The sequence below is a fragment of the Budorcas taxicolor genome, chromosome 25, assembly GCF_023091745.1.
Source record: "Budorcas taxicolor isolate Tak-1 chromosome 25, Takin1.1, whole genome shotgun sequence".
Taxonomy (NCBI): domain Eukaryota; kingdom Metazoa; phylum Chordata; class Mammalia; order Artiodactyla; family Bovidae; genus Budorcas; species Budorcas taxicolor.
In genome coordinates, this window is record NC_068934.1 from 32,616,410 (window position 1) to 32,640,789 (window position 24,380).

The following is a 24,380-nucleotide window of genomic DNA, read 5'->3' on the forward strand; positions in this document are numbered from 1 at the left end:
CTGTTTTAAGGAAGATGCTCATAAAAACAACAGATCAGCTTTACTTTTGAAAATTATCCTTGGGACTTCCCTGGTGGTCCAGTGGCTGAGACTCTGCGCTTCCAAGGCAGTGGGTCTGGGTTCAACCCCTGGTCAGGAAACTAGGTCCCACATGCTACAACTAAGAGTCTGCATGCCACAGCTACAGATCCTGCATGCTGTAGGTAAGACCCAGCACAATCAAATGAATAAATATTTTAAAAATAAATAAATAAACAAAAATTCTCCTTAAGAGAACACTGAAGAATTAGACTGCTAGTTGACTGTTTCTACTTTAGGTCATGAGTCAAATGCAACTTACCTTAGCAGGTTCGGAGCCCAGACGATGGCTAGGTTTTTTGCATGCATGTTTGTGATGGAGCAATAGTCAGCTAAAAGAGACAAGTGTCTCATTAGGAACTCCAGTGTTCTGGAAAATGAAATGCAGCATATTAACACAAAGAAACATCAGGTAGTAGTATAGAGCAGAAAAGCTCCACTCATTAATCTCTAGGTTTTCAATGGAAAAATGGAGAAAGAAACCCTATAGAGCCCATCAAGGTTTTCTGTTGCCTATAAGGTTTGAATATTATTATTTCTACAGAACTGTCAGAGTAGTATGGATTTTATATATAGTAATTACATCCATAGAATATTGAGAAAAAATTGTCCAAGGCAGTAAGAAATGAAAGTTTTTGATAGGATTGGCTCAGAAAATGAAACAGCCTTAGTTTTAAAGAAATCTTTAGGAATATTTGCCTGTTACACATCTAGTTTCAGAGACATCAGTGAAGTAAATCCTCCAAAAGTCAGTTTCCAGACAAACGCTATCATGAAGTCATGGTATTCTATTTGCAGCAGATATGCTAACAAGAGAGAATTTAAATTTTTCTTCTATAAAAGAAAATGACAATATTTCACAAGCCTAAAAAGAGTTAAAAGAAAAATTCCAGCAGGCACCAATGGGGAGACTATTTGAGCAAATAACATGCTCTTGGAACAGAAAGCTTACTCTAAATCCTAATTCCTGGTTTATCTTATATATTCTCAAGTGTGATTCATGTAAACAATTTTTTATATATAGAGAGATTTAACAATAGGGCAGAGTATCTTGGAAAATAAAGAATGATGAGTTTAAATGTAAGTTAAGTTAGATAAACACAAGGTATTACCTATACATCTCTCAAAGTGTCCTTACCTTATAGGGATTAAAACTATTAAAGACAATAAATGGAAGATAGAAGTTAAAGAGTATTATTTGAAACAGCAATGAAAGTTAAATTGTGGTCAACGTATGAGTCTTCAGGATTCAGGTGAGCCTGTCAGCGACTCGAGAAGAAAAGGAAGATAAGCCGCCACATGAGGAAGAAACAAATACCATGGTAAAGAGATAACAATTTAAAACAAAACCAAATCTATGATTACCGGTAATATTTTCACAGAGAGAAGAGATTATACACATGAAACAAAAATAGAGAAGGATGCTATAAAGTAGAAACATTCGGAGAAATGAGAAAAGAGAGGGAGGGAAGGCAGTTAGTTCTTAGAATTAAGTGTTCTTAATGATGAGATGGTTTGGAGAAAATCCATATGTGGAAACTGACAAAGAAAAGGTAAGAAACTCAAAAGAGTTTAGTTCAGTAGATAAAAACAATTCTAGAAAAAGAATAAAGAAAAGGGATGAGGTGTAAGCTGCTCTGAGAACCATCAAGGGAATAACACAAGAAAATTTCTCAGAAGTTTCCAGAGGGAGAAAGCCCAATGAGTGCCCAGAGCAAAGAATGAAAAAGAACCTGCTCCAAGATGAGTCACCATGGAAACGAACCACTAGGTAGGTTCTAAATTTAAAAGCATCCAAAAGGATTTAAACAACACAAAATAGGTCACACTAAAATAGTGGCACTCAAACTGGTATCAGACTTTGCTGCAGCATTTTTGCTTAGATGCCAGTGGTGTAATACTATCAAAACTATGGGAAAATACTATTTACAGATTAAAATTCTATAGCCAACTGTCAGTCAAAAGTATGAGGAGAATAAGAGCATTTTCATATCAAAGTCTCCGAACATTCACCTCCCACACACCTATTCTCAGGAAGTTACCAAAGATGGACACTAGGAAAGCAGGGAGTGGACACAGGGGAGGTGACAGGCAGAGGTCCAGAGGAGAAGAGGTCCAAGTCAGGAAGAAAGTGATGAAGGAAGGGTCCAGGAGGAGGGTAAGAGCTGCTGCTGCATGGAGGAGACCTGGACAAACAGCAGGATTTAAGGCACCACAAGGGGTGTTTTCATGGGGAAACGTTTCTTTTAAATGGTAGCTTGATATGTTTAAACACAACTGAGGTCAGGATGCAACAGTTAGAACTGGACATGGAACAACAGACTGGTTCCAAACAGGAAAAGGAGTACGTCAAGGCTGTATATTGTCACCCTGGTTATTTAACTTATATGCAGAGTACATCATGAGAAACGCTGGGCTGGAGGAAGCACAAGCTGGAATTAAGATTGCCAGGAGAAATATCAATAACCTCAGATATGCAGATGACACCACCCTTATGGCAGAAAGCTAAGAAGAGCTAAAGAGCCTCTTAATGAAAGTGAAAGAGGAGAGTGAAAAAGTTGGCTTATTAAGCTCAACATTCAGAAAACTAAGATCATGGCATCTGGTCCCATCACTTTGTGGCAAATAGATGGGGAAACAGTGGAAACAGTGTCAGACTTTATTTTTTGGGCTCCAAAATCACCACAGATGGTGATTGCAGCCATGAAATTAGAAAACGCTTACTCCTTGGAAGGAAAGCTCTGACCAACCTAGATAGCATATTCAAAAGCAGAGACATTACTTTGCCAACAAAGGTCTGTCTAGTCAAGGCTATGGTTTTTCCAGTGGTCATGTATGGATGTGAGAACTGGACTATAAAGAAAGCTGAGTGCCAAAGAACTGATGCTTTTGAACTCTGGTGTTGGAGAAGACTCCTGCGAGCCTCTTGGACTGCAAGGAGATCCAACCAGTCCATCCTAAAGGAGATCACTCCTGGGAGTTTATTGGAAGCACTGATGTTGAAGCTGAAACTTCAATACTTTGGCCACCTGATGCGAAGAGCTGACTCATTTGAAAAGACCCTGATGCTGGGAAAGATTGAGGGCAGGAGGAGAAGGGGATGACAGAGGATGAGATGGTTGGATGGCATCACCAACTCGATGGACATGGGTTTGGGTAGACTCCGGGAGTTGGTGATGGACAGGGAGGCCTGGCGTGCTGCAGTTCATGGGGTCGCAAAGAGTCAGACATGACTGAGTGACTGACCTGAACTGAGAGAATACCCGTTATTCTGTGACAGAGTCAGGAGACAAGCTAGCAATAAAAAGAAACTCAGCAAACCCCAAACAGGCCATCACTCCATGAAAAAAGCATGGTTACCCTAGAAAGGGGGAAAAAAATTCTAGTATACTATTACATCGGGCTTCCCTGGTGGCGCAGCAGTAAAAAATCTGCATGCCAATGCAGGAGACATGGGTTCAATCCCTCGGTCAGGAAGATCCTCTGGAGGAGGAAATGACAACCCACTCCAGTATTCTTGACTGGGAAACCCAAGGACAGAGGAGGATAAAGGAGCCTGGCAGGCTACAGTCCATGGGGTTGCAGAAGAGTTTGTGATTGAGCATGCAGGCATACGTTCATACTGTTAGATGTAGTTTGTAAATAACATTTACATAGATACAGCAATGTAGAAAATCAACACTGAGCACTCATACAACCATTCTAGGAAGAGAAGAGAAGGGGCTGTGTGTGGTTGTGCTAGTGGGGGAGAGGAAAGTTACAATGAAATCCTCCAAACTAATTCCAAGAGTCCAAGCTAACATACAAATTAATCTGGGCTGTAAAAGTAAGCAACAGAAGAGAGGGCTCCAGGGTGCCTGCTGGATGCCAAGCACTGTGCCCAGACCCTGGGAACACAAAGACAAATAAAAATACAAATGTACGGAAAAACGGAAGTTTAAACAGTCAGAACTCCAAGGAAATTTAAACAGTTAGAAACCCCAGGAGCCCATGTTCACACAACTGACTTCTACTTTTGGCTGGCATTTTACAGCGTGTGGTTTACCTGTAGTGTGGAGGAGGGAGTTGCTGGATGACATCATGAATTTTTATCAGCCTTTCTTCATCTGTTGCTGCTGAAACAGCATCCTGGAACAATCATAATGCAAAAGAAACTAGTAGGCTTTGTTGGTAAAAATGAAAGTTCTTCACTTACAATTCAGTTTCACTTTGAGATTCATTGACCTTACTCTTTGGTGCTGAATGATGAGGAAAAACAATGTAGTACCAAGGAAGTAAACTTCGTTCACACACTATGGGGACGCTGAAATCTCATACAAGATAATATTTTTAAAACTTTATGATAACCAACATATAACCAAGGGTTATAGTAAGATTAGTGGCTCAAAGTGAGAGACCCTGGAAAGGTGCAAAAACAGTGAAGACTGTGGACCAACTAGCAGTAAGTGTTCTTTATTTTCTCTTTAAAGGAGCTCTTTTCTCATATAACTATTTCTTTCAGGGGAAATCAACTTTTTCAGGTTTTGAACAAAACCACAGCAAAACTGCAAACAGAACTTGATTTAAATGTGACTGGTACTCACAGAAAATTTCTCATACAGCTGGTAGGTGAGCAGAGGGTTTGGGAGCTCTCGGAAGTACAGCTTACACAGGGAGCCCACGGAGTGGATGTCTTGGACGTAGGGCTCTTTTGTCAGGTCGGGAACATGTTCAGAGTCAAATTCATGGCTGAAAAGATAGAAGAGAGACAACAAAACTACTTCTCTTCAAAGAAAAGCAAATATGACTTTAGAACAGAAAAAAAGGTCCAAAGTATTAACCTCCAGTTCAGTGAGCAAATATGTACTTCAAATGACTGTATTTCACAGAAGTTATTCAGCAGTAATTGAATGTCTGACTATGAGACAAGTGTTTTTCTAAATAGAAATTCAGGGGATAGCTTTAATATTAAAACAGACAGAAATCTCTGAAACCTGTGTGAAAGAGCAGCTCTTACCACACAGATCGAAACAAAGGACTTCTACTTCCTAACTGTTTAAATGCCCAATATTTTGGCAGTTCTGAAAACTAGAGTTGAATGGCAGCTGGTCCATGAAAAACTATGTGCAGAAATTCCTCAGATGCAAGAAGTACAGTTCAGGAATGTGTTATGATAGAGGGATAAGGAAGCCAGAAACAATTATAAAACAATTCTCCACCAACACAGAAAGTAAAATCTGCAGCAATTAGTGAATGAAATAAAAACTGTGCTCAGAACACAAAGGCAGATTAAGCTTATTCTCCAGGAGGTTGACTAATATTAATCTACAGACCAGAGGCCACTAGTCAACCTAGAGGATTAATCTGAATACGAGATCCACTGCATCTGAAGTCAGAGACTATACTGTTTTCAGTACCAGAATCAATTCAAGTATTTTCCAAACATGTATTCTGAAAACAGAAATCAACTCTGTGGTCAATTTAGAATATTAAAATCCTTATAGAATAATGGCAATTACCATGTACCACAGTGAAAAATAAAAAATAATAGCATGTTAAGAATAGACAGGAATCTAACAGATTAACAAAAAGTTAAAATTTCTATTGGTATAAAGGATACCACTATTTTTGTCTCTGGGGGTCTAATGGGGAGGATGTGGAATATGTAACCCATATATGCTTGAGCACATGCTACAGAACTTGGGTGAAAGAAGATTAGAAGAAGCTTCACTCTTATTAAAAAGAATAATAAACAGGTTCACTCTTGTCAATTCTAATTAAAGAATAATTCTATTATAATGTAAATTTTCATCTATCATAGTTGTCATAGGTTCAAATTCAATTTTTAAAAATCTTCAAATATTGCAGAGAAAACAAAAGTATTGAGATTAGAGGCCAAGGTTTTCTGACACTACAAATGAAGAAATGTCGAAAACATACACAGAGAACAATATAGCTACTTTTCTGCTTTATCTAAACAATCTCACAGAAAATAATGATTATCAATATAAGTGACTTAATTCTGAAAGTTTCATTTTAATGAATTACAGTAGGAACAAAAAAGAAAAAGCCATGTTGGGTTTTACCGTAGTCTCTGGATATTGGAGGCAACACCAGAGAGACGATATATTCCATCCACGATGCCATATCTCTCGATGAACGCTGTGCAGCTTTGAAGAACCTGGGGTACTAGAGAGAATTTTTGAAGACATGGATTAAATTGAGAGTATTCAATGGAAACAAAGTCACAAAAAATAAGAATGTTTTAGCAAAATGAAAGTTGCAAATTAAAGCTGTAAGGGGTGGAGATTAATCTACCACAAAAAATGGTAACTCCTATTTACCTAATTTCACATCTAAACTAGGTAACTGGTTCCTGAATAATCAAGACTGGCTCTATGTTGTTACACTGAGGTAAGTGGAAGAGTTCACTAATTATTGGGATACTTTCTCTAAGATCTTCTGCAACAGACTTGTTTAGATTGTTACAACAGCAAGGTGAACTGTTTAGCTCTAACATCATTCTAGATTAAAAAAAAAAAAAATACAGTTACTCACCTGAATTTCATACTCAGCAAATGGATATGCAAACTTAAATGTTTATTCCAACATGATAATTACCTACTCTAAGTGCTTTAATTTTTCACCTTTAAAAGTTTCTTTTATCTTTTCATAGGTAATGCTAATTCTAATTATATTCAATAAACATCAACATAATGCAAAGGTCAAAGTAATTTCAAGTAAATGAAATCTTTTAATTTCCTGCCTATCTTTATATTAAAATTACTGACTTTTGACTCGATATTATCAGCTGGTCATGAAATGCACTTCAACAAAAAGCAGGAAGAAAAGAAAGGCTCTCTGGTTACTTCTCTGAACAACTAACACAAACAACTAGCTACTCTGGGCCTATGGTCCAGAACAGAACATTTGAAATTTATGAGAAAACATTTTTCTAACCAAAAATCTACAGTAACTGAAATTTGAACTTCATTTATATTGCATTGCAGACTGATGAATTCACAGGCTTCAGTAACTGTGTTCATTTCATCATTTTCAGTTACAATCCATGAAAAGAATAGCTTGAAAGAACATTATTTGGTCTGCAAAACACTACTCTATTAGGGATGGAAGAGTGGTGAATGAAACAACTAAGATACTTCAATAAGATAATTTTATCTACTGCATTTCACTTAAGTGTATATATCATTCCTTTATTATTATAAAAGGTTTTTCCTTGGTTTTCCTGCCTTGTGTTGTACTTCCTGCATCCTGTCTTTTAAATTCTGTCAGATCCTGTAACTTATATTTAAAACATAAACTCCTTAGCTTTGAATAATTTTATTAGAAAGCAGGTATATTACTTAGGAAGCAAAAGATGCCAGACTAAGTGCTTTACAACAGATACTCTTATTTACTTTTCAGAGAAATTCTATCATTATCTCCCTTTTCAAAGAGGAAACTGAATCTTAAGAGTGATGAAATTTTACACCTAAGGACAAGCAGTAAACAAATGGCACAAATAAGGATCAAACTCAAGCTGTCCAAGCAGAGAGTCACATTTTAACTGCCTGGATTTTAAGGTCCTTCACCATCTGCACTTATTTTAGTATTACCTATTTCCATATTTCACAACTCTAGGCCAAGTTAAGTCTCATTTTTTACCAAACAAACCAGCCATGCTCTAAGTCCATCAATTTCCAGGTAAAGGAAGCCTGTTTTCTCTGCCTGGATTCTCCTTCTGCTACCATCTTCTTATAGAAAACTCTTGGTTGTTGTTCAAAACCCAACTGAACTCTTACTCCTAGGCAAGCTTTCTTTGAATATACCCCTAAGCAGAGGTAGCTATACTAGGTTCTAGATGCCAACAGAACTATGTCATTTTGAATTAATATTTATTTGTTTATACCACGATTACTCCTTCTTGAGTGCATGCCTGCTCAGTTACCTCTGACTCTTTATGACCCCATGGACTGTAGCCCACCAGGCTCCTCTCCCAAAGGATTTCCCAGGCAAGAATACTGGAGTGGCCTGCCATTTCCCTCTCCAGGGGATCTTCATGACCCAAGGAGACATGGGTTCAATGTCTGGGAAATCCCATGGACAGAGGAGCCTGGCAGGCTACAGTCCAAGGGGTTGCCAAGTGTCAGCCATGACTTAGTAACTAAACAGCAACAGCAACCCACAAGAAAGCATACCTACTCTTTACATATAGGCAGACCTCAGAAACACTACAGTTTCAGTTTCAGACCGCCAGATTAAAGCAAACATCACAATAAAGGAAGTCACAGAAATTTTTGGTTTCCCAATGCATATAAATTATGTTCATACTATAGCATAGTCTATTAAGTGTGCCATAGCATCGTGTCTGAAAAACAATGTACATACATTTAATTAGAAAAATACCTTATTGCTAAAAAAATGCTAACTATGATCTGAGCCTGCAGTGAGTTGTAATCTTTTTGCTGGTGGAGGGTTTAACTACCCTCTGTGTGTCACAGAGACACGACGTGGGCAAACACTTGGAAAAATGGTACCAACAGACTTGCTCAACACAGGGCAGCCACATGCCTTCAGTTCATTAGAAAAGCACAGTGTCTGCAAAGAGCAATAAAGCAAGAAAAATATAGCACCTTTGAAATTTCTATACTGTATTCAAATTTACAGTTTGAATAGCTTTTAATTTATACAGCAATTCCCTAAAAGTTGAGTATTCAATTTTTTGGCTTTCATACATAATACTATAATGAACATTTTTATTTTTGTTGGATTATAGTCTTAGGATAACCCTGAGAGAGAATTGCTACAAGAAAGGAATACTGTAAGGTCTCTTGCTCTGGAGTGCCAAAATGTTTTTCAAAAAAGCAGTAATTTCCAGAGCTACCTGAAACCAACATTTTTCACCTGCTGGTAAAAATCTCTACTGTTCTTAATGGCACTGGATATCATAATTTAGAAAAGCAGCTTTGTTATATCAATAGTGTTTACTTATATAAAATGGTGTCTCAAAATTGCTTAGATACATTTCCATGATTGCAAATAAGCATAGACACTTTTTTTTTTTTGCATTTGTTTACTATTTTAGTTCCTCGTCAAAATTATATGTTTACAGCTTTTTTCTATTCTTCTACCCAGGGGCTTAATTTTCTCACAAACCTGAATGATATTTTCATTTACTATATTAGGAGCATTTCATCATACCCAAGAAAAAAGGACCTTCCCAGTCTGTGGAACCTTTCCTTTACATTTGTAGTAAGTTTCCTACATTTGAACCTTCAAGTTGTGAACTTTCAAAGATGTGAACATGCATTCACACATCCAAGCACACGTTAGTTCATGTGTCTGGCATACTGTCAGGTGCCTGCATCCTTTACAAGTGGCTGTGCTTTCATGTACTTCACTGCATAGTACTATACAGAGTACAGTGGAACAGTAGCGTCTGTATTTCAAGCCCAGGCTGTCTGGAGGCAAGCGCCAAAGTAGCGATGATGTAGCTGGTACCACTAGGAAGCTCCAGCTGTTGTACTGCAGTATTGTACTGTTCAAGGTACTATACTGTAAGATTAAAAATGTTTTTTTTTTTTTTTAATGCATTACTTGTGTGAAAAGTACTATAAACCTATTACAGTACAGTACTACATAGCCGACTGTGTTAGTTGGACACCTATGTTGGATTAACAGACAAACTCAACTTAGGAATGCGCTCTCAGAATAGAACTTCTTCGTATGTAGGGGACTTACTCTATATGGAAGCTACTTGTTTGGAATCACCTCTTCATTTATGGTTTTTTTCCTCATTGATCTCAAAACAAAATCATTTTGTATTAACACTATTATGAGTTAAAAATAGTTAACCCTTTCATACATTTGAAACTTTTAGGGTCATAAAGCGAGAATTAAGTTTTTCAAAATTGCTATTTCATGTTTCTGTATGTATTTATAATGAACTCCTCCCCATGAGCTGGTTTTTAAAAAACACTTTATCAGCATGGATTCATACCTAGAACAATGACTACTTCTGAACATTCCAGGCTATTTCATTCATCAGTTGTATCTCATCTTCTACACCAGTAACATTCTAGTTTTGAATACTGTTTTAATATTGGTAGTTAGATGTCTCCTATCCCTGATTTCCTCCCCATAATGTTCTGTGATCTTCTCATTGGCTTATTATTCCATGTGCATTTTGACTAGCTGCAAAAATAATCCTTAGGGTTTTGGTTTGTCTGTTTGTTTTTTGTTTAATTTTCAGTAACTTCCATAAGGGGGGAACCTGGTGGGCTGCTGTCTATGGGGTCACACAGAGTCAGACACGACTGAAGTGACTTAGCAGCAGCAGCAGCAACACCTATTTAAAGTAATATTGTGTCTTCTCCCACAAGAAACATGGTATAGTTTGTATTAAATCCATATTATAAGTATATTGGTATTCTTTAGGCAGTGAATAAGGCCTTAATTTGAACTTGATATTTATTGATATTTACACTTTCACTAGTGGTCTTCTTAAAAAGTATATAATGGGTGTTTCCCATCAAGATTCAGAATTTCACAAATCACCTATTTCTGGTACTTATCAAAATTATAGTTAAGTACTTCCTTAATATTCTAGCATCTAAAAGAGATGGTAGAGAAAAGTGCTATTTTTAAAAGAAAATCAAAGAAAAACTCCATTTTTCCTTTCTTTCTATCCATTCAGCCCCTCCATCCATTTTTCCAAGCACTGAATTCTTGAATAAGAATTTAATTTATAGAGAAAGGAATTTAAATTTTTAGGTATAAAAGTTGGGAGGCTGGTCTTGGTAATACATGATCTCAAAACTGTGACTTTTTTCCAAAAGAGAAATTAACATTTCAGAATAAACTGTGAGAAGGAAAAGTGAGGACATTATCTGGAGAGACATGAAAATAATGCAAACCAGCAGAGCTATTGTACCCTTGGGGAGAATGTCTTCATCTTTCTGAACAGATCATAAGCATCTCTAATGCCAAAGTTCATTCCTAGACCCCCTCATGATTCTCAGTTACCCCGAAGTCAGGCAAGTACCTGAGAGCATTCGGTATGTCCTGCTGAACTCAAATGGAACAGGTGCTGTTTGCCATATCTAACTGATTATAGGAGATCAACAGGGAGAAGTTAGAAACTGAAATTATGAGATTATAAATTTCATGTTTACCTTCAAAACCAGAATTCAGAAGGTGCTCCCCCAGGTCACAGCCAAACACTCTTTCTTTCAAGATTCCACGCTGCTTCAATTTCTGTTTTGTTGGACGAGACTTCATGAATGTGCGTAAAAAAGTAATGAGCTTGCCGTGCTTTTTAGATACTAAAAAACAATAATAAAGAGAAAATACCTTAGTTGTAGTGAGAGGAAATGAAGTGCAGATCTCAACAGAATAACTACAAAATAATCTATTTCAAGTATACCATATATTCTGTAGGAAATTTTCAGCAGAAGTTGAAGAAAGAGTTGCTTTATAAATAAAAGCATGGCTTTGCATGTTCTTCTCACCAGCTTGTGGTCTTATTTGATGGAACTGTGTGCAAATTGAAGTATTATAATTCATGACTTTTAAGTTAAGCATGGTAAACCAGCCAACTTCCCAATGCTAACTAAGCCTGCTACAGGATTGTAACTTGGACTTGAGTTTTACTCTAATATATTGCTTTTAGAGATCTTCATGATAAGTAAGACTTAGCACGGTAGAAATTTAAGAAACTGCATTTCTAGTTAATTTCTAAAGTATTTTATTTAGTGTTAGAAATTTTCATGGCATTTATAATCTGGAAAAGAAAACTTAAAAAAGAAACAACTCCCTCTTTCTCATTTTATAAACAGGACAATCCCATTACGGAATAGCACACAATTCTCAAACTAACGGCTATGTTAAAGTACAAGACACATACACCCATAAAAACGCATTAGATCTTTAGTAACATTCATCTATCACATACTATATCACCTTAACAGCCTTTGTAGATCAAAGTAAGAGATAAGCAAATTATATACAGGAAGATATTTCCACTGACTTATATACGTTAGAAAGACAACAGTGAAAGATCTGAAAGCAAACAAATCCTTAGAAAAATCATTTTTGCTGAGAAGTGCATCCTGCAAGGGAAATTATTCTGGAAGTCAACATACAACAAATTACTGTAAGCTCAGAGATCAGCTGCAGGATAGAAGACTAAGCCACATGGCCCCAATCCTCCTGCTCGGTCCACAGATGATTACAGGTCTTACTGAACCCCACTCTAGTTTCTTGAGTGAACCCAAATCCTAAAGCCCATGAACTGATGAATCCTCCTGTGGGAATTCTGTGCACTGAGATTATCTTGTGGCCCAAACGGACCACTAGATTCGTTACTCAGACTAAACATTTTCTTTACATTTTATGGGAAACACTACCTCCAGACTTAAGCATCTTTTCTATGAACTGTACAAAGGTGATCAACTGTAACTGGCTTGCCCATAACTGAGAGGTCCCCTGGGACATGAGATTTTCAGTGCTAAAATCAGGAAAGTCCTGAGCGAATTGGGACAAGGTTGTCATCCTTGTACATAGATTAAAGAGGAAATTTATTTTTTCTATACCAACCACTTAAAGTTTACCTAGAATCATCAGTATAATTTTGATGCCATCATTAACATGCTGTGTGACACTCTGGAGAAATTAGAGCCTCACTTGTATCTGAGATTCTTGCTATAAAATTAAATGATCTGCTCTCTTATCTGCTAATGAGACATTTGTAGCACACTGGGGTAACTTAGAAGATGTCACACATATCATATTAGTATATTAAAAGTTACTGAACTTGTATGAGTTTTATTCTCCCCAGTTTCTAGTAGACTGTTATGAATCTTTGTTCTTAAAGTGTGGCCATCAAACCATTTTCGTAAGATTAATACATAAAAATAAGCAAATTTGCATTACAGTAATGTAACATTATGTATTTGAAAGAATTTTAATTTCTTTTCTATCTGGAAATAGGGCCTGTCATAATGTTTCTAAAGTTTTAAATCTTGCAGCAAAGTTTTCTAATTCTCTTTATGAAAAGACACATTCTACATACTTCTGGTTAGTGATATTGTCAGTTACTTTGCTTTTTTGCTGCTTCCGTAGAATAACAGTTTTCTTCATTTATGGTAGTTACTAAAATAGTAGGTATATTAGAAAATGATTTCTTTATGTATGGCTCAAATCTGATCATTTTCTAAAATCTCTACAATTTAAGAAGGATTTTAGTTGATCCTTTAGGATTTCATGGGTATGTAATGGTGTCAGAGCAAACACAGTAATTCCATTCTGTTTCTGAAAGGAATAATTTCTGATTTCTTTTCCAGATTTTAATAATTGGCCAGAACATCCAAGATACATGTTAAAAAGTAGGCATTTGTATTTTGATGGTGAATTTGGTGAAAATACCTGTTGACTCTGACAACTGCATACGATGTATATGAGAAAGAATTCTTTTAGTCTCAGATTTCCAGGAATGTTTCAAAGGGATGAAAACTGAATTTTAACTTGTATTTATTTAGCAACAAGCACGTGAATGCCTACCATATCTCAGGAACTGTTCTCAGCCCTGAGAGTACGGTGGGGAACAGGTGAGGCCAGCTCCTTGCTGTTGGAGCTCACTGAGGAGAGGAGTACAAATAAATAATAATACCGATATTATTATTTGGTTATATTATTGTTAATATACTGAACAAATAATACAGATACAGCCGGCATTTATTTTATGTTTAGTTACATGCCAGCAACTGTGTAAGAATTTATATTTATTAACCATTTGTTTCTCACAAGACCTTATAAGGAAAATACTACTATTACCCCCTTTTCAGAGGAAGAAACTCAGGCACAGAGTGCTTAGTAACATGTCTAAGGTCATGGAATCAGGATTAAAACTCAGGTGGTCTGTGTAAGATCTAATAAACACTTCCAAATATAAATGTCTCTTCACATTAATTTTTCCTTCACTTTATATTTCCTTCCCATTTCTTAGATAATAAAATGGCTAAAAGAAGTTTCTTTTGGACACTGCAGTGCCCCCACCCATAACAAACTAGTAAGTGAAAGTGAAAGTGTTAGTTGCTCAGTTGGGTCTGATTTTTGCAACCCCATGGACTGTAGCCCACCAGGCTCCTCTGTCCATGGGATTCTCCAGGCAAGAATACTGGAGTGGGTAGCTGCTCCCTTCTCCAGGGCATCTTCCCGACCCAGGGATCGAACCCAGGTCTCCCACATTGCATAAACAATGACATTTTCACAGAAAAAATGCATAAAAAATAAAACACAAAACAAAAGCAAATCACACCACCATCTGTTCAAATTCCCTGTAAATGTCAAAGTGTGAGTTGCTTAGTCATGTCTGACTCTGTGACCTCACAGGCTGTAGCCCGCCAGACTCCTGTCCATGGTATTCTCCGGGCAAGAATACTGGAGTGAGTTGCCATTCCCTTCCCCAGGGATGGAACCTGGGTCTCCTGCACTGTAGGCAGATTCTTTACCATCTGAGCCACTATTCCCTAGTCAAGAGTTAAAATGCAGCATGTGCCACAAGGCTATCTTTTTCCATATCATTTAGACATGATTTCACAATTGCAGTCTTCTTTCAAGACTTGACATAAACCCAACCCAACCAGTCCTTCCAGTAGTTAAAAGTTTTGCAGTATTTATTTTAGTATCTCCAAGGTAAAGCTTTATGATACCGACAATCAGCTCACAGGGGCTCAGGAAACCTTGACACAGAGAGGCGGGGCACCAGATGTTTTTAACTACACAAGTACAGTATTTCTCCAGCAGATCCTAAAAAATCTTTCTCATAATATTTCACTTAAATCAGAGTTCTCTGAATTGGGTCTCGGAATCTTCTAGACCGATGTGAGAGAAGTCTGAGCTTGAAGGAATTTCTCAGGAAATTAAAGGAAGATGATTTGTGCCAGATAAGGGGCTCTGCATTAGGTTTATTTGCCTATATGCCTCGAGTTCTAAGATTTGTAATGAGTCCAGATGGCCAAGCAGACAAAGTTAGAGGTGGGATGCATAATTCTGAGAGAATGTCTCTGGCACTCATGCTGAGGAGGATGACTGGACTGCACAGCATGTTACTTTTCAACCATGTTTCAGCTTTGCTAAAATACTCTCTAGAACAATTTACCAACATAATATTCCCACAGGACATACTTGCATTTTTCATTCTTCATTTCTTTGTTCTATTTAGTTCTATCGGACATTTTCATTTTTGTTAATCTCATCAGGATGACATATTATATTCCACTTTAAAGTGCATTTCTGTGCTTACTAATAAGGTTAGGCACTGTTCCATGATCACTGGTCATTCAGTCTTCCTCATCAGTGAAATAACGTTACATTCTTGGCCCATTTTACTATCTGGCTGTCTTTCTCTTACTGATGGGCAAGAGATCTTTATACAATCTGGAAATGAGTCCCCTGTCAGTTACTTTTTGTCAAGAACATGTTTCCCAGCCTTTGGCTTGTACTGTATAAATTTCTAATCATGTCTTTGTGTATGGTTTTTTTAAGATATCTTTCCTTAACCGAGGTCATAAACTTACGGTCCTATTTCTTTTAAACCTTTTATTTCCTAAAGTTTTTCACTTTTTAAAGGTTTTTAAACTGATTTTAAACTTTTTTGTATGTTTGCTGCTGCTGCTGCAGCTAAGTTGCTTCAGTCTTGTCTGACTCTGCGACCCCATAGACAGCAGCCCACCATGCTCCGCTGTCCCTGGGATTCTGCAGGCAAGAATACTGGAGTGGGTTGCCATGCCCTTCTCCAGGGGATCAAACCCACATCTCTTAAGTCTCTTGCGTTGGTAGGTGGGTTCTTTACCACTAGCACCACCTGGGAAATGCAAAAAAGAAAAAAATCTAGTAACTGATTACTGGATGATAGTTGGATGGCTGACTCAATGGACATGAGTTTGAACACACTCTGGGAGATGGTGAAGGACAGGGAAGCCTGGCATACTGCAGTCCATGGAGTCACAAAGAGTCAGACGCAACTGACTGACTGAACAACGACGACAAAACAGAAACACATGTATCATGGTGCGTCAGATTACTAGGGTTCCAATCACGTCTCTGCAGCTTCCAGCTGTATGACTGTATGACTGTGTGACTGGGACAAGGGACCCAATTCTAAGACCTTCATTTTCCTCTTCTATGAAACATTAAAAATAGTAACTACCTAACAGGATTGTTGTGAGAATTAAATATAAAGGTGTTTTTTTTTCTGCTGAACAAAAAAAAATTTTTTAATTTAGGTGCTGCTGTCATTGTATTAATTTGTCTTTCATTCAGCAACCGTCCTCAACTCTGTTATTAGTTCTAATAATTTGACAGGAGATTCTTCTGGGTTTGTCGACAATCATCTGTAAGTAACAGATTTATTTCTTCCTGTTTATTTCTTTTTGTTTAATTTTACTGAACCTTGAATAAATGATGATCCTGTTCTTGATCTAAATAGATTGCTTATATCTCACCATTAAGAATAAAATTTTCTTGGGTTTTTGGATAGAAACCTTAAACAGATTTTTTAAAAACTCCCTATTTTTAACTGTCAAAATGTATAAAATGAACAAGTGTTGACTTTTATCAAAGGATTTATCTGTATCTATGAAGATAATCATTTAGTTTGCCTTGTTTAATTTTTAAGTTTTGAATGTGACAACCATCCTGCTTGTGTTAAGTCGCTTCAGTCATGTCAGATTCTTTGTGACCCCTATGGACTATAACCCACCAGGTTCCTCTGTCCATAGGATTCTCCAGGCAAGAATACTGGAGTGGGTTGCCATGCCCTTCTCCAGGGGATCTTTCCAACCCAGGGACTGAACCCGAGGTTCCTGCCACATCTCCTGCATTGAAGGCAGACTCTTTATCACCGAGCCACTGGGGACAACCATAGGTACATTTAAAGTTTTGCTTCAATACTCATGTGATAAACCTCCTGTGCTCCTGCTTGCCTCGTATCTGTTGCAGGGATGTAAATGAGTACATCAGACTGAAGAGGCAAGTGGCAACATCAAAAACTAATGCCTTAAGGCAAGGCAAAATTCTCCCTTAGAAATTGTAATAAACATAGGAATCTTGTAAACATATCAGCATTGCCTTTCAATAAAAAACTCAAACATAAAAGAATTCCACAGGGTACAAGCGTACATAAAGAATTCTAAAAATAGAAAAATGTCTTAAATAGAAGCAAAGAAACATGCCATATCTTTCCAGTGACAGTCTTAAATAGCTGAGCTGAACTATGCTACTTAGTATTTTCAAATTTATTAAAAGGGATATTGGGAAGAGTTGTCAAAATCAACTTATTTTTAGCATGCATTGTCATATGTCCTGAAAGGATCTGTGGGCAACTCAGAAACATAACTTTGAATCAGTTTAAGTCAGAACTCATGCTGGAGAAAAATGACATAATTCTTACTTCGTTTATAGCTTTGAGTATATCAATTAATTTTACACTACACCAAAAAAGGTTTTATTTGAAAATAAATGGACTTGGAAATTAAACTGATTCACTAGAGTAATAATTTAACAAACTTTTAAAGAAAAAATTCTGGATGAGCTAGATTATATGTGACTCAAATATTAAATAAACTGAACTTAAAAAAAACACTTTTTCCAGTAACTGAGGTATAGAACCTCTTCTAACTTTTCTTTTTTCATAATATAGAAGAGCTTTAATATAAATAAAGAGATGAATAATGATATAAAAGAACTTCTTTAATCCAATGACTGAAAATGTTGTATCTTTTTTAGTATTATGAAAAACACCCTCTGAGAGTTTCTTGCCAATCAAACTCAAAGTAGGTTTTCATTTGATGGAGTAAGGACGCCCCTAAGAAATTCTGTCACTGACTCTATTTTTATCTCTGTACATCTTCTGGTCTTGTTAGACCTGCCGTCTCACTGGCCTGTTCCCAGTTCTACAAAGGCAAGAGAAAGAAAAAGACAAACTGAACCCTAAACCTAATCTCCAATGAAACCTGAAGGAAAACTTAGAAATTAGAGTAATCTCATAACATTATAGAATAGTTAAGTTATATTGAAGATCTACTATGCTTCAGTGCTTTACATGAGCTAATTTAAATTCAGTTTCAGTTAGCCTCACACTTTAAATGATTTAAATTCTAATTCAAACCAGTATCTGATCATTCAAATTTTCTATCTGTCAGATGAGGTGTGCTAAATAAAATCTAATTCATCTCCCATTACATTCAAAATAATAACTTAAATATAATAAGATTATCAGAATAATGATACTTCATACCTTTTCTTTCTATACCTTTATACCTTTCCTGTATCTAGCTCTTAATTATTAAGATGACCTACTATGGTTTTTCCAGTGGTCATGTATGGATGTGAGAGTTGGACTGTGAAGAAGGCTGAGCGCCGAAGAATTGATGCTTTTGAACTGTGGTGTTGGAGAAGACTCTTGAGAGTCCCTTGGACTGCAAGGAGATCCAACCAGTCCATTCTGAAGGAGATCAGCCCTGGGATTTCTTTGGAAGGAATGATGCTAAAGCTGAAGCTCCAGTACTTTGGCCACCTCATGTGAAGAGTTGACTCATTGGAAAAGACTGTGATGCTGGAAGGGATTGGGGGCAGGGGGAGAAGGGGATGACAGAGAAAGAGATGGCTGGATGGCATCACTGACTCGATGGACATGAATCTGAGTGAACTCCGGGAGTTGGTGATGGACAGGGAGGCCTGGCGTGCTGCAATTCATGGGGTTGCAAAGAGTCAGACATGACTGAGCGACTGAACTGAACTGAACTGAACTGAATCTCATAATTCAATTCCTTTTCTTCAGTTTATTTGGTGCTATTCTATAATATCTAAATATATAGCTTTTGTATGTGATAAAAATATTCAGCAAGGATAAAATGTTAGCAATCCTATTTAAAGATTTAGAAACCATACTAAACCAAGAGCTCCTAAACTGAAAGCTTTTAGGTCTTTCTAACAATAAAACAAGGACTTCCCTGGTGGCTCAGAAGGTAAAGCATCTGCCTTCAATGTGGGAGACCCCGGTTCAATCCCTGAGTTGGGAAGATCCTCTGGAGAAGGAAATGGCAACCCATTCCAGTACTCTTGCCTGGAAAATCCCATGGAAAGAGCCTGGTAGGCTACAGTCCTGGGGGTTGCAAAGAGTTGGACATGACTAAGCGACTAAATTTTCAACTTTCAATAATAAAATGGTCCAATGAAGGCTGCCCATCCAAACATGCCTATTACTGGGCAGGCAAGAGCAAGTGGAAGCATACTGGACCAGGAATGCAGAGATGTAGTTTAAGTCCTGATTTGGCTGATAAGTTGCTGCAAACTTTCAGACAAGTTAAGTAGCTAGTTTAGATCTCAGTTTAATCATATGAAGCATGAGAAGTTTAACTAGGTAATTTATGAATTCTAGATTTCAATGGAAATACTTAAGAAATCAAGAAACACTCTGAGAAAGTGTAAAGTTAGAAAAGCAGAGAAAACTCTAGAGTCTGTGGGAAATGTCTTTGCTTTAGGAAAATTTATCAGGAGGGAAAAAGGACATAATTTAAAATTCCACTGGACAGCTATATAACAAAATACATTCAGCTTTCTACATTATCTTGGAAAAGGCTGCTTTAAAAATTTAAAATAGGAAGACCATTGTTAAATGTTATTATTTCAAGCATAGTATATTAAGTTCAGTTTTTTAAAGTTAAATTGTTTTAATTATTTTATTTTTCCCCATGAAAATTTAGAAATAAGGAGTCCTTACGTACATCATTTATACAACATGCTTATAACTATTTCCAGAACTTGAAGCAAAAGCATACTGTCTTTAATTGTTAAAAACATTTACAGTTATTGATCATGCCATATGATACACTATTTCTCTGATCTGTTAGCAAGTCCCTGGTGAACCCTACAATGGCCATTTATAATATTCTTTTTACTAGAAAAAGTGCCATATATTTTACAAAGATTAATTTTTGAACTAAGTTTCAGGAATTCATTATAGTAAGAGAAAAAAAGGTGAATATTTTCTATACATCCTGAATTTCTGAAAACTTATATTCTATCAGGTTGATATTCAAAATGTAAAATATTTGCTGTCTCTCTAGGAACTACTGAGTTTCCTGCTAGTTTTTAAAGCAAGAATAAAGCAATTTCAGCCTTGGGATTCACTGGCCTCCATTCATCCCAAAGCAGATGTCCAAGAAAATATGTAGATAAATTTGAGTATTAAACCTTAACATACTGTTGAAGTTATTATGGAATAAGAAAGTACAGAATCATAAACAATTTTGGAAATTAGAGAAAAAACACAGTTCTCAGACTGATGTGTGTGACAGCTGGTGGGGTAACATCGGGGACCAGCCCAGGCCAGGGATGAGGTTCTGGAATGTGGCCGCTGGAAGGGTTCTGGCATCTGTACATTCCAACCTCAAAGGAGGAAACCTGGTATTTGAGAAATGTACTGTGCATGCAATACTGAATATAAAATAGCTCTGACAGTAATGGCTCTTGTTTGAAAACCTGGAAAGCTACTAATGGGGCTTCCCAGGTGGCGCTATGGTAAAGAACCTGTCTGCCAATGCAGGAGACACAAGAGAGTCGGGAAGATCCCCTGGAGGAGGAAATGGCAGCCCACTCCAGTATTCTTGCCTGGAGAATTCCATGGACAGAGGAGCCTGGTGGGCTACAGTCTCTAAGGTCGCAAAGAGTCGGACACAACTGAGCAACTGAGCATGCGTGCACACACAGCTAGAGGAAGCTACTAACAGTTACGTAAGTCAAACAGGTTTCCATTTACTCATAGCAGAGAAGAGGAGGCATTTCAAAAGGCATAACAGACAGGAGTGCAAATGGATAAAACTAACAGATCTAGAAAATAAATCTGTAGTAAATTTTCAAGAAGAGCTGTTCAGACACAGAGGAGATAAGAACAGTTCATTAGGAAAAAGAGAAGCAGAAAACTGGCAACAAACTGCTTCTTCAGAATATCCAATACAACTCTTACATGGAACAGTATGCCTGTATTCCACTAAAATACTTGGGTGTTTGAATAAAAATATCTGTTTCTCAGAGTTAAGAATGAAACCAAAGCAACTTTATACTGCTGCTCTTCCCAGGGCAGGACATAAACAGTGATAGATAAACCACAAAGGGCATGCTATGATAAGAGCTTCAAAAATCACCATTTCCTTGGGAAAATGGGCATCAGGGTATGATTAGGACAGTCTTCTTATTCACATCATATGTTTACTTTTCTGGGACTTACAAATTTTAGTAACGAACATGAAAGAAGGCTCAAATTTAGCTTACGTGATTTTAGGGTAATATAAGTAAATTTTACATTTTTCTTGCTAAACTGGTACTGACTTTTATTTTTAAATTTTAAATTACAAATTAAAACAAGAAATATGACTGGTGTTGTTCCTCAACTCTGTACAAAAACAGAGTAAAATTTTCTTTTCATCTCGGTAGCTTTACCACCTCAGTTATTATATAAAAGACTCTTGACTAATTTCATTTCTAAATACAGAACAAAAAGATTTGCATTTTAGCAGAGGAGAGTGGGAGGAAACATGAGGTGGATATAAATTCGTGACACTAAAGGATTCTAATACTAGAATGGGTTATAATAAAAAGACTGTAGAAGCATCTCTGCTGAGGATTTTTAAATAATCTGGGCTCTCATTTTTCCAAGGTGAACTAGTACTATTTGATATGAAGCTTAAAAACTAGTACTATTTTAAGACAACACTGATTTATATATCTGTCTTATAGATTAGATTGGAATAAGCAGAGATTCTTAGGAATTCAGTAACCTCAAAAGTAAGAGAACTATAAAGAAACTAAATGGGAAGGAAATCCAAGGAAAGGGGGACATACATGTAGCTGATTTACTTTGCTGTACAATAGACGCTAACACAACACTGTAAAGCAACGATACTCCAATAAAAATGAATTTAAATTCTATTGCTGAAGTTCTAGAAATAAGAACATGATGAACCTTAATCTTAACAGTGTGAAAATTGTTTTCTTGAAATTATTTTTTTTATTAGATTAAAATGTAGTCATATTTCACTTTGATGTCAAAAAACCCTGTGCACTTTATTAAGCTATGAAGTTTGGTGTGGAACACTGATATGATCAGGGTGGGTTTTATTTATGTAGGTTATTTCCCCCTTCCCTTCCCATCCTTTCTTTATGCAGGAGCTGGAGCAGAAACATCCCGTAACTGAAGAAGACATAATAGATAAGGAGAACTCTTTTTAAAGGCCTTAGAAGCCTGCTCTATGGAAGATCTGACCTTTGGCCTGGGAAATAGGAACTTGGACCTTGGAGTCAGATAGACCTGAGGGCTGGAATCTACTTTCTAATCACTTACCACATGCAAGGTCTTGAGCAAATGACCTATTTAAGTCCAGTTCCCTCAAACACACAGTGAGAATGGCAATAACAATATCTATCACTCAGGGTCGGAGAAGGCAATGGCAACCCACTCCAGGACTCTTGCCTGGAAAATCCATGGACAGAGGAGCCTGGTAGGCTGCAGTCCATGGGGTCACTGTGAATCGGACATGACTGAGCAGCTTTGCTTTTACTTTTCACTTTCATGCATTAGAGAAGGAAATGGCAACCCACTCCAGTGTTCTTGCCTGGAGAATCCCAGGGACGGGGGAGCCTGGTGGGCTGCTGTCTATGGAATCGCACAGAGTCAGAACTACTAAAGCAACTTAGCAGCAGCAGCAGCATCACGGTGTGTCAATAAACAGGAGTTGTTTCACCACTGCAATTTCTCTGAACATTTGTAGAATCCTCCGAGGTACAGGGCTAACCAGGACCTGAGTTGGCTTTACAAACCAGGTTTGATCGTATCTGGTCTTACCTCCTAAATTCAGGGCTGAGGTCACTAAGGAAAGGTGCACAAACACAGGGTCACTTTCTAGTTTCTGCCCGTATAATTGTCTTATGTGCAAACTTAACCTAAGAAACTTTGGATTTCTGCTCTCTCATCTTGAATATCATATAGTACTACATAATATGCTAAAAAAGAAGTCAGAGTTGTAAACCATTATCATATGAGCAACTGGTGCTTCTTTAATAGTTGACAGTGAAAAGGAGCTTTAAATTCTGAGCTTTCTCCATTTGTGGTTTTGAAAATCAAAATATCCATATTATTTAAACAGTAGTAGAAAAGAAAAATGTTCAACTTCTTAACAGGGCTAGTCTGTGATTCAGAGAAAACTGTGGTCTCCATGTTATCTTAATGAAAAATATTTATAACCAAGATCTGAAGAAGCACCATATAAATATGGGAAAAAAGAATTAATGCAAATATATCATGGATAGAGATAGCTAGCCTTACTAATGCCAATGAGGAGAAAAAGGGCAGAAGGATTACTTCCTTGTGCTAATTTGAACAGTCTCTACAGACTACCAGAGGCATTACAGTAAATCAGTGCTGCCTATTTTCTATCTGCCAATAACTGAGATGTTATTTACCCAGCAGGAAAGAAAAATTTAAATATGATATATATTTGCTGCTTATGAAACAGATATGTTCTTTTAACATGCAAACTTTTGCACATTAACCTGAGGTCTGGAAAGCATTAAGAAATAAGCTGATCTGAAATTTTAAAATAAGTATTTCCTGAACGTAGGGAAGTAAGAGATAATATCTACATAGTTAAATCTACTTCAAAAAATGATCACCTCTCTACAACCACGCCAAAGGTTAAAGCTCAGTTATTCCATTTGTGGATAGTTAAATAATTAGCCAGTCACCTAAAAGCAGCCAAGGAAATACGTGCCCAAATGCAATACGAAAAACAGTCTCAGTGAAATATTTGTCAAACACTGAATAATTGACTGAGATGTCCTTACCTCTCGCTGTGGCACAGGTTTTAGGATCAATAATTAAAATTATTCCAAATGGCTGCACTCGGCAGTAGGCTCGACAGGACACCGTGGCTCTGCATTCCGTGCAGAATGAAGGACAATCGCACCGGCTCAGACTTATCCACCACCACAGGGTGACTCCCAGTCAGACCTTCCCAGCACGCGGAGGCTCCAGCTCTGCTCCCAGCAGTTTCCTTAGCCCCGGTTTCTGGTCTTTGGTCAGGCAGAGTGGTTTGTGTGCACGGGAGAGCTCTGCCTGCAGGAGCTTAATCCTCTCTTTGCATGTCCTGCTTTCCAACACAGCAGAGACGCCCCAGCCCAGCTACACTTGCAGAACAGGCTTCGCCAGGATAACTCCACCCACCCACTTCACACAGGTACATGTCTTCTGCTCAGAAAACACTAGG

At 37.3% G+C, this 24,380-nt stretch overlaps 1 protein-coding gene across 1 annotated transcript in view; it reads right to left on the reverse strand.

Moving 5' to 3' along the window:
* ARHGAP32 (Rho GTPase activating protein 32) overlaps positions 1 to 24,380 on the reverse strand; it is a 122,523-nt gene that overhangs the window by 13,494 nt on the left and 84,649 nt on the right. Inside the window, exons 12-16 of the mRNA XM_052662185.1 lie at positions 11,232 to 11,381; positions 6,144 to 6,246; positions 4,662 to 4,806; positions 4,124 to 4,206; positions 341 to 448 (exon numbers count right to left, since the gene is read on the reverse strand). Of these exons, the coding sequence (XP_052518145.1) occupies positions 341 to 448; positions 4,124 to 4,206; positions 4,662 to 4,806; positions 6,144 to 6,246; positions 11,232 to 11,381 (589 nt within the window). The remainder of the gene's footprint in view (positions 1 to 340; positions 449 to 4,123; positions 4,207 to 4,661; positions 4,807 to 6,143; positions 6,247 to 11,231; positions 11,382 to 24,380) is intronic.